General features: G+C 37.6%; 1 protein-coding gene across 5 annotated transcripts in view; it reads left to right on the forward strand.

The window, feature by feature from the left end:
* Positions 1 to 11,253, forward strand: part of Wdr47 (WD repeat domain 47) — an 85,713-nt gene extending 74,460 nt beyond the window's left edge. For all 5 annotated transcript variants that reach the window (XM_074050847.1, XM_074050848.1, XM_074050849.1 and 2 more), the window contains exons 10-15: positions 29 to 186; positions 4,296 to 4,465; positions 5,097 to 5,267; positions 5,975 to 6,106; positions 7,365 to 7,583; positions 9,951 to 11,253. In XM_074050847.1, the coding sequence (XP_073906948.1) occupies positions 29 to 186; positions 4,296 to 4,465; positions 5,097 to 5,267; positions 5,975 to 6,106; positions 7,365 to 7,583; positions 9,951 to 10,093 (993 nt within the window). In that variant the 3' untranslated portion in view covers positions 10,094 to 11,253. The remainder of the gene's footprint in view (positions 1 to 28; positions 187 to 4,295; positions 4,466 to 5,096; positions 5,268 to 5,974; positions 6,107 to 7,364; positions 7,584 to 9,950) is intronic.
* The last annotated feature ends 213 nt before the right edge of the window (positions 11,254 to 11,466 follow it).

Consider the following 11,466-nt stretch of genomic DNA (forward strand, 5'->3'; position numbering starts at 1 on the left):
TTTTATATTTCTTTTCATTCATTCATAGGATGACAAATCAAAAAAGCAATTCGTTTGTATTAATACCCTAGAAGACACACAAGCTGTTAGAGCAGTGGCTTTTCATCCAAGTGGTAGTTTATATGCTGTTGGTTCAAATTCAAAAACTCTGAGAGTATGTGCCTATCCAGAAGTAATAGATCCAAGGTAAGAAAACTAGCTTGTATTGCCATACTTGCTTTTTAAAAAATTACCCTTATTAGTCCCCTTTTCAGGATTACCATTTGGTAGTGTTTCAAGCTTTATTTTTATTTTCAATGCTTACAAAATACAATTAACTCATTAATTTTATGATTTTTTTTTTTTGTTTTCAGGTCATTGTGCATTAAGTACTCTAGTCTTCCTTATTTCTGTGATTTTTATATTTTCTTTTTTATCTGAAAGTTCTTATATTCCAATTAATTTACATGAGATAAAAGCACAGTAAGACTGGTTACAAATTGGAGAAATATACACTTCTTATAATAGTCTCAGAGGAGTTTATTTTAAACTAGATGAAACTGACCATTTTAAACCTATGAGCGTTAAAATTTCACTTGATTTTACCCTCTTATTTTACCAGTTTGTGGGATTTGAAAATAGGCATGTATCTTTAAAGACATATCATTATAAATGTACACACGTGTAACTCAGTGGTAGAGCTCTTGTCTAGCATGCACAAGATGCTGGATTCAATTCCCAGCACTGTAAAGAAATGTTTTTTTAAATAGTTCAGATGTAGCCTCATAGAAATCTGGATTTAAACCCTACACTTTGATTAAGTACTCTTTATGTCAATCTATTCAAATGTTCACTATCAGAGGTATTAGAGAGATAATAACCCATTTGTGGTTAGGAAAATGAATGTCACAAAAGAATAGTCTGTAGCTGGGTGAGGTGGCTTACACCTGTAATTCTAGCTGCCCTGAAGGCAGAGATTGAAAGGATCTCGGTCCAAGGTCCAGGACAAAAATGAGAGACCCTATCCAAAAAATAACTAAAGCAAAAAGAGCTTGGGGTGTAGCTCAAGTAGCAGAGCACTTGCTGTACTCCAGGTCCTGAGTTCAAACTCTAGTACTGCCCTCCACCCAAATTAAAAGGAATAGTTTTTATATCAATATACAGAAGCACTCAACAATATAAACCTTTAAAAGTTTTAATTATCAGAAGTGCCACATGCCAGATACTGGTGGCTCATGCTTGTAATCCTAGCTATTTGGGAAGGTTGTGTTTCGAGGCCAGCCTGGGCAAATAGACCCCACCTCTAAAATAACCAGAGCAAGGACTGGAGGTGGCTCAAGTGACAGAGTACCTGCTTTGTAAGTGTGAAAACCCGAGTTCAAACCCCAGTCCCACCAAAAAACAACCACCGAAAAAACCAGAAGTGCCACATGTCATAGTATGTTTTAATAATTTTTTTACAACTCTTAAGACTTATTTATTTAAAAAATTTTTAGGCAATACTGAGGGTTGAACTTAGGGCCTCTTGCTTGCTAGGCAGGCGCTCTACAGCTTGAGTCATACACTCAGCCAAGACTTACTTATTCTCACTTTAGTTTCAGGAAAGAAGGATGGGATTTTTTGGCTATCTCTATGTCTGAAACCAATGATTTTGACTTTTAGCCTGTGGTAGCATTTATAGATTGGGAAAATGAATCACAAGGACCCATGTTAGGTCATAATATTATAATTTACTTTGTGCTTATTGTATTATTAAATAGAAATACTCAAAAGACAGAATTCTAAATTAGGGATTGGAAATAGCAGTATTTGTGGAGGCAGAGCTAAAGTCTTCTATGTGTAGAGGTAATGTTATTTTAAGTTAACTATCATCTTTTTTTATTTTTTACACTGGCACAGTTGTTTCATGGACTGTAAAACTAACATTTATAAAAATAAATTAATTTAGCAAATTTATTTTGAGCTCCAGTGTTCTGGATTCAGGTTTTAGTTAGGGCTAGTTGTGTATAAAACAAAGATGTTTATTTACTGAATCTTCTGGTTTAGTGGGGAATATGGACATTAAGGCAATAAGCACACAGATAAATATGCTTATCCATGGTGACAGATATTAGGAAAAAAATGGTAAAATTCTGTGAGAATGTAAAATGGGGATGGGGGATGGTGTAGGGTACAGCCTGGTGGGTCAGAGAAAAGGCTCTTTGAGGAAAAGCTTTTAAATCTGAGATCTGAGCATGACTGAAGACAAGGGAAATGACAATAATACAGTAAAAACAGGAGATGAAAGAGAACTTGGCTTTTTGAGGAACTTAAATTCAGATTGGTTGGAATATGGTGAGCTAGAGTGAGGTAAGTCCACAGAGAGAGACAGGAAGTAAATTATGCAGCGCTCTCTAGCTGTGGTAGATTTTTGTCAAGTGTAGTGGAAAGCTGCTGGAGGTGAACAGAGCAAGTGTGATCTAAACATGGTTTGAGATGATCACTCTTAACTTTGGATTGGACAGCCATAAGAGCAGACACTAGGATAAAGACAAAAGGCCACATCTAAAACTGCAGATGCAGCAAAGATGGATGGGTAGAGTTGAGGTAAAGTCCACTAGAGAAAGGATCCAATTAGGACTGGGCTGATTTGTTCTCCATATCATTATTAAACACTCTGAAGATTTATCAGTATTGTTTCTTATACTTTTTTTGGAATTTTTCCCTAATTATGAAAATTCCCAAACACCAAAAAATAAGAGAGACAAGTACACTGCAGAGAAATAGTTGTCAAGGTTTTTGTCACATTTTCTTCATTCATCTTTTTTGTTTATTTGCTAAAGTATTTCAAAGTAAGTCCTAGATACCATGTCATTTTTACCCTTTTATTCTCCAGAATGAATCTCCAGAAATGTAGTTTTCTTTTTTTGTGTGTGCTTTCGTTTTACAGTTTTCTTACATAGAAGTGATGAATAATTTAACATTATACCTAATAAAAAAGTCTTTACTGTATGATATTAGTCTGCATTTTGAAGTACAGATAAGATGCTGTTCCTCCACTAATCCAGTGTTTGACTGTCACTAAAAGCCAAACTCGAGAACATGGCATTTAGGATGCTCCACAGCCGAGCCCCTCACCTTACCTCCACACATGCTGTCCTTCACCATTTCCTGGACCCTGAGTACCTGTGTTTATCACATTAGCTCTGCAGGCTCTTTCTCAGGACACATGTTAAGCCAGCACTTTACCAACTGTCTGTTTCCACTGGATGCTGTTCTCCTGCCTTCATTATCCTTTAAGGCCCAAAACTTTATACAGACAATAACAACATATATTTTGTTTACCATACATGGGTGGACATGACAGTATCTACTCTACTAGATTTTAAACTCTGGAAAGAGATCTTGCCTCCTTTATTTTTATACATTCTTCACTTTCCCCTAACCTCAGGCACATTGCTCATATCATTTGTTTAAAGAATTTTTATTGAGCCGGGCACTGGTGGCTTACATCTGTAATACTAGCTATTCAGGAGACTGAGATCAGGAGGATTGTGGTTCAAAGCCAGCTCAGGCAAATAGTTCCATGAGACTGTATCTCAAAAAAACCACTTCACAAAAAAGGGCTGGTGGAATGGCTCAAGGTGTAGGTCCTGAGTTCAAACCCCAGTGTCATACAAAAAAAAAGAATTTTTAATGAATTTTTATCATTTGGAAGCATTAACTTTCTTTTTTTATGAGTTATAAATCCATGAAAAATATGAGAATTGAATTTTTTTTTGGGGGGGGGCTGGGATTTTAACTCAGGGCCTCACACTTGCTAAGGCAGGAGTCCTTACCACTTGAGCCAGTCCACCAGCCCTATTTTTTTTTTAAATCATATATCCAGTTTCCTATGTGATATGAAATAAGAAATTAGAGCTGGGTGCTGGTGGCTCACGCCTGTAATCCTTGCTACTTGAGGGGCAGAGAGTCAGAGATTCGAAGCCAGCCCAGGGAAATAGTTTGTGAGACCCTGTCTGGATAATACTTAACACAGACAGGGCTGGTGGAGTGACTCATGTGGTAAAGCACCTGCCTAGCAAGTGTGAGGCCCAGAGTTCAAACCCCAGTACCGCCAAAAAAAATAAGAGAGAGAGAGAAATTAGTGTGATAATGGTCTATAATTTTACTTTTTGGATTTTGAATATGCTTTCCATTTATTCTTTTATGATCTTGAAAACTGTTAATAACCTGTTTTTATTCCTCCCTAAAAAACAACCAAAATGTAGAATTTCATCTTAACTAATTTTAGCAAGTAAGAAATTGAGTTGTCTTTATGTAATTTTTCTCTGCAGTGCACATGACACTCCTAAGCAGCCAGTGGTACGTTTTAAAAGGAATAAACATCATAAAGGATCCATTTACTGTGTGGCTTGGAGTCCTTGTGGTCAGTTATTAGCAACAGGATCAAATGACAAATACGTTAAAGTGCTGCCCTTCAATGCAGAGACTTGTAACGCAACAGGTAGGGCCCAAGTATGTAAGCAGTAGCTTTCTTGCCAGTGTGTACTTTGTACTTACCCTGCGTTGAAGCTCTCTGTTGTCTTTAGTGGAATCTGGGAATGTAATCCTAAAAAAGGTTTCTACATTCTTATTGTTTAGTCACAATGAACATTATTCTTTTTTAGTACATTCTTACAGGTGGCCTGTAAAATTAACAGAAAAGTAACTTTGGATTGGAGATGTAAGCTCAGTACTTGAACTCTGGCCTCACATGTGCAGGCCCTGGATTCAATCCCTAGCATTGTGCATGTGGGTAGGTGCAACACACACACTTTTAAATAACTCCCAGAATTGGATTAATGGATATTTTTAGAGAGTTATCTGTCCTGTCATTTTCTTTGAAACAAAAGACAAGTTAGAAGGTAACTATACATAGCTCTGTTTTTAGGGATGGTTATAGATGAATCAGTATTCTGATTTCTTGAAATTCTATGCTCAGTGAAGTGAAGCTGATATAGTATTAATCCCTAAGTGAAAATGTAAACCTTAAGACTGCATTATTATTCTCGGCCAGTTTGACGCAGTTTAGCAATCTCGTTATCACAGTGAGGTGAGCAGCATCTTTTTTTTTTAATTCCTTACTGCTGTTTCAGGACCGGATCTGGAATTTAGTATGCATGATGGGACAATTAGAGACTTGGCATTTATGGAAGGCCCAGAAAGCGGCGGAGCTATTTTAATAAGTGCCGGAGCAGGGGACTGTAACATTTATACAACAGATTGTCAAAGGGGACAGGGCCTCCATGCTCTGAGTGGACATACTGGTATGTAATGTCACTTAAGTGCTGCCTTTCCTTTTGTTGCTCTCCAACCTGTATTGTTTTCCTTTCTTCAGCTTCATTAATGGAGCGTATTTCATTAAAATGAATCTTTTCAGGATAAGAAGTTTTTATTTCAAAAACTTAAATTGTGAACTTCGGATAGCCACGCAGTAAGAACTAACATTGATATTTCCCTGTGTGCTCAGTTATTTATCACATATTTCCTTAACTTAGTCCTCACAACCACTTTATGATGTAGGAAGTTTTTCCCTCATTTTACACATGAAGAAAGTGAGATTGAAAGGGCAAAATGAATTGCCCAATATGACAAGACTAGTAAACGGTAGAACTAAAATATGACTCCAGACTGTCTCTTCTCATACTAGTAATCAAACTCTACAAAATATTTTCTCTTGTGTTTCCCAGTGTGGATCATTGTTTAAAATGATAATTTTTCTGCATTAATTATGATGTCCAGAAATACAGAAAGAGGAGTCACCAAAGAAAAATTGAGTTTGTCCAGTATGGTTTTGATGTGCATTTTACTGAATTTTAACTTTTTGGAAATTGTAATCTAACTGATACACGTAGAAGATCTCTGTCACATAGTATAGCTGACTAATCAGACCATCACTTGTCCAGGGATGAGGTGTATGTAGCATTGGAAATATGGAACAGTACTCTTCCACTGAGTATATGACCTCTTACAGGGCATATTTTGGCACTTTATACCTGGAGTGGCTGGATGATTGCATCTGGTTCCCAAGATAAGACTGTTAGATTCTGGGATCTTCGAGTGCCAAGCTGTGTTCGTGTTGTTGGCACAACATTTCATGGAACTGGTAGGTTTTCCATGAATTTAAATGAAGTTGCATGAGAAAGAAACTTTATAAATTTCACTAGCCTACTTTTCTCCCTCTGCAATATATAAAAAAATAGAAATTACAAATAAATGCTTTGTATTTTATTGATTACTTTCATTGTTTTCAAAATGCTTTCATTTGTTACTACATTTGGGGTTTGAACTCAGGGCTTCATGCTTGCAAAGCATGCATTCTGTCACTTGAGCCACACCTCCACTCCATTTTGCTCTGGTTATTTTGGAGATCGGTTCTCTTGAACTATTTGCCTGGGCTGGCCTGGAACCCTGATCCTCCCGATCTCAACCTCCCAAATAGCTGGAATTATAGGCAGGAGCCATTGGCTCCTGGTTCATTTGTTACTATATTTATAAAAATAATACCGAGCTTAGGAAATCGAGGCTCACAGAGATTAAATATCATGCCTGAGGCTATTCTGTTATTTGTTAGCAGGGTAGTTGATTTTGTTTGTTTGTTTGTTTGTTTGTTTTGTCTTGGTGGCACTGGAGTTTGAACTCAGGGCCTCAACACTTGCTAGGCAGGCACTGTTACTGCTTGAGCTATTCTGCCAGCAACAGAGCAACTTAGAGCTTAGACCTTTAAATATGTTTTTTAAAACAGGGCTGGGCACAGTGGCTCATGCCTGTAATCTCAGTTACTTTGGAAGCAGAGATTGGGAACCCAGGCAAAATGGTAATGAGACCCCCTTTCAACAAATAAGTCGGCCATGGTGCTTCATGTCTGTAATCCCAGCTACATAGGAGGAGAATCAAGATCCCAGGCAAAGAATAGAAGACCTTATCTGAAAACAAAAAAACCCCAAAAAACATAAAAGGGCTAGGGGCATGGTTTAAGTGTTAGATCACCTGCCTAACAAGCACAAAGCCCTGAGTTTAAACCATAGTACCATCAAAACAAAAAAAGGAGAAAACCCCAGCATTGATCTTAACATGTAGCTCCAGTGGTAGAGTGCTTACCTAGCATGTACAAGTCCCTGGCTTGATCCCCAGCACTGAAAAAACCAAAAACAGCATTGCTTTGGGAATTGGTCCTGTCGTTTAGCCTCTACTTCATTGCTGATTTCTCAGAGACAACTATTTTTAACTTTTGTAGAAATTTTATATTTATTTCCATATTCCTAAATAACAGGATTATAATCATATTTTTAGGCTTATTTCTTGCTATGTTGTAGTTTTGGTATATTGATTTTCCATATTGAAACTCACCTTCCTCACCACAGGCAGTGCAGTGGCGTCTGTAGCTGTAGATCCCAGTGGACGTCTCTTAGCAACAGGTCAAGAAGATTCTAGCTGCATGTTGTATGACATAAGAGGAGGAAGAATGGTGCAAAGTTATCACCCTCATTCCAGTGATGTTCGCTCTGTTCGATTTTCCCCTGGCGCTCACTACTTGCTAACAGGCTCTTATGATATGAAAATAAAGGTGACAGACTTACAAGGTATTGAGATTGACCTCTTCTGTTTGTCTTTAGTCTGTCTTATTCTATTTGGGGGTCTTTCTTTTTTGCTAGCCTATTGTGATTGACTAACATTTTCAATTTTACAATATTTATTAAGCAGATTACTAAAATGCATGAGGATTTCTTGTAAATTATTAACTAAACAGAGTGAATCTTATTTTTATTGTTAAATAGTTTTATCTATTATGCTGAATCATTCTATTGTGAGAAATGATAAGTTTATGTACTCATATCAGCGTCTTTAAAAAATATTAGTGGATAATCTGTGTAGTTAGGTCTTCATTAAGCAGATATTTACTGCATACTAGTTTGGGACAGACCAATAGATAAATATAAGACAGTTAACTCCCTCTTTGATGGAGCAAGTGGTCAATAAAAAGTAAGCCAATAAATTTTAGGAAATTTTAGGTACGCCAGTGCTATTTAAAAATTTTAGCATAGTAAGAGATAGTTACTGGAGTGGACAGGGGAAGGCTATTTTAGATGGGATAGTTAGAGTAGGTGTCTATAGAGAAATGCCATGTGCCTAGAGTCTTGAATGATGAGAAGGACTAAACCTTGCCAAGACCCTAGAGGAAGAAATAACAAGTATACAGATGCTGAGGTGGGAATAAACTCAGTATGTAATTATACTGCAAGAAGCCAAGGTGACTGGAACTTAATGAACCAAGGGAAGAGAGAGACAAAAGTCTCAATCAGAGGCAGGGGTTTGTAGGCATTAAAATAAAAACAAAACAAAACAAAAAATAGGAGCCAGGCACTAGTGGCTCATACCTATACTCTTAGCTATTTTGGAAACTGAGATCAGGAGGATGATAGTTCCAGGTCAGCTGGGCAAATAGTTCACAAGACCAGACTCCATCTCCAAAATAACTACAGCAAAATGTAGTGCAGGTGTGGCTCAAGCACTAGAGTGCCTGCTTTGCAAGCACAAAGCCCTGAGTTCAACAACAGTCCCACACAAAATACAGGCTATTTTTTTTTTGCAGCATTGGAGATAGCAGGCCTATTTTTAACAGCAGTTGTAGGTTAATAGCAAAATGGAGAGAAAGATACAGACTTCCCATGTACCATCTGTTCCCAGTATGAGTCTCCCCCATCAGAGTGGTCCATTTGTTACAATTGATGAGCTGAAGGCATTTAAAAAGGTATAACATCATTGAAGCCATTGGAAAATTTTTAAATAGAGGAGTGATATTTCCTGAATAACATTTTTAAAGATAATTTTGAGTTCTGTAAGGAGAGTGGATTGAAAGTGGTGCAAGAATAGAAGTGTAAATGTCAGTGAAGATGCAGCTGCAATAGTTCATGTGAGAGATGATGGTGGCTTGGAGGCAAAAGAAGTGGCTGGATTTGAGATATATTTTAATTGGTTTTGGGTTCGATTTAGAGAATAAGAGAATAAGGAATCAGTGATGATTCCCAGGTTTCTGGCATGGGCAACCAGATGGTGCCTACTTGAGATGAGGAAAATGGGTGGGGGAGGAACAGAATTGGGCAAGAAAACCAAGAGTTTGGTTTTAGAGTTGTTAAATTTGAGATGACCTACTGTTGCAGGAGGGCTCAGACAGAGACTGAGAGGGAACCAAAGCTTTCAGGAAGCAAGTTTATTAAGCAAGATGGTAGCAACTCAGCGGACTCGTGTCCAAAGGCTGAACCCCAAGAACAAAGGGGGCTTTTTCTTACATACCATTTAGAACAGGTTACAGAAATGGCGGGGTGTGGGGGGGGGTGGTTAATAGCTTGTCCCATACATGATCACATGTTATTTTATTGGCTGTTCTAATCTCTGGAGCAAGGTGACCCTTCTCTGGTCTCCAGGTAACATTTCCCATCTCCTGTTTTCCTTTGTTTCACTGTAGCACTCATTAATCTCTCTTCCCCCTCCCTGCCTTCTTGCCACAATACAATTGAGTGAGGTGCCAAATAACTGTTTGGATACTAATTGGGAGCTTAGGTTAAGAAGTCAACATTGGAGATAAAATAGGTGTGAATCATAAGTATATAAATGGCCAAGGTGTAAGATGAAGTTTCAGAGGAAGTGAGATCTTGAGGAAATATTCAAAATCTTCAGGCTAACAGCTAGAAATCAGCAAACTTAAAGCCAGGAAGAGAAGGAAAACTAGCAAAGGAGACTGTGATGGAGTTAGGGAGAAATCAAGTAGAGAGAGTTGCCCAGAAAGTGGCAACTATGTCAGATGTTGTGTATATGTTAGCATATTCTGCTGATACAATTTATCTCTGTCTAAGCTACTGTAGTAGTTTAAAAGTAACAGGAAGCCTGTAAAATCTGTGTTATGCTTATTTTGTCTTACAAATCAACATCTATTTTCTTTTTTAATTTAGGGGACCTCACTAAGCAGCTTCCTATCATGGTGGTAGGGGAACATAAGGACAAAGTGATTCAGTGCAGATGGCACACCCAGGACCTTTCCTTCCTGTCATCCTCTGCAGACAGAACTGTGACCCTGTGGACTTACAATGGCTAGAGTACACCCTGGTTAGTCTCTGCAGTGAAAGCACAGAGACTTAAGACTACTGAATTGTGAGAATGGAAGAGCACAGATGTCCACGGAAGTGGTTTAGAAGAAGCAAACTCCTTGTTACCGTGTATCCTGTTGATAGGAGGTGCTGGGTGGTGGTGTTCCGCAGTGCTTTCAGTCTCCATGTGAGCTCCTGCTTCCGTATTCTTCTTGCCAAAGTCTTTGGAAGAGCTCTTATGTTGGCGTGCACGCCAAGTCAAGGTGGACTGTCTGTCCACGGTTTATTGTTAAATGCACCCCTTGGTCTTTGCCCAAATAACAGTTTTATATACACATTGAAACTGAATTATACTTCAAGTATATTGTTACACATAATGCAACTAAGTTTTACCAAGATTGAACATAGGTGTTCAGAAATTACTTTGCTCTTCTCACAGCCCCATATTGTATCATTTGTCTTCTAGAGGCCAGAATTTGGTATGTCTCAAAATTTACATTGTCATTTTCACTTAAGGATCATTAAGGAGTTTAAAGATGAATAGAAAACTGCTTCTTAGTTCATTAGGTAGTATAGGCCTTTTCTTTTTATTAAACCCAGGGATATGGTTACTATTCTGTCACATAATTTTGTTTCAGGCAAAAGATAAAGTGCTTGCTTCAGTTTTTGAGTGCAGCGAGAGACCTCCCTCGTAAGCTGTACTGTAGAAGCAGAGCAGCAGCAGTGTGGGTGCAGTATTTGATGGTACTTATCCTACTGGCTAGTGTTTTCCTCTTAAAATTAAAAACTTTGCCATAGACTATAGCATGGCTTGAAATGCTATGTCTGCATGATAATTTAAAATGAAAAATTTAAACTTTGCACTCCAAGAGTTTATTTGGATTTTTTTCTTGCACTGTTTTGTGTAATGCAGATTAATGATCTTGTTGGTATGGCATTGTAGATCCTAACATTTATGTATCTTTTATTTTCATATTGTACAGTAATTTTATTTTAAATTATTAAATAGGCTATTTTTATTTATTTCAATTGCAGTAATATTGGTTCTAGTTATTGAACTGTGTGTGCACTGTATGTAGCAAGCATTTTAATCTGTTGTACACAGTGGAAAGAGTATTAGAAGTGTAACTGTGCTTTTATTTCAATAAAGATCTCTTGACACCTAAAACCATTATCTGTTCCTCAAAGTTTATGGCTTTCCATTTAGAATATTTCCCAGTTTACTTGGAGGGAGGGAGTCCATTGGAAGAACCCCATAATCAGTTTCTAATACTTTTTCCTGAAGTTCTCCTACTAGTTTCCTTTTTAACTTTGACAACTGCATAACTTTTATGTCTTCTCCCTCTCCCTCCTTTTCCTTTTTGCAGTGCTGAGGAATTGA

The sequence above is a fragment of the Castor canadensis genome, chromosome 12, assembly GCF_047511655.1.
Source record: "Castor canadensis chromosome 12, mCasCan1.hap1v2, whole genome shotgun sequence".
NCBI classification, from domain to species: Eukaryota; Metazoa; Chordata; class Mammalia; order Rodentia; family Castoridae; genus Castor; species Castor canadensis.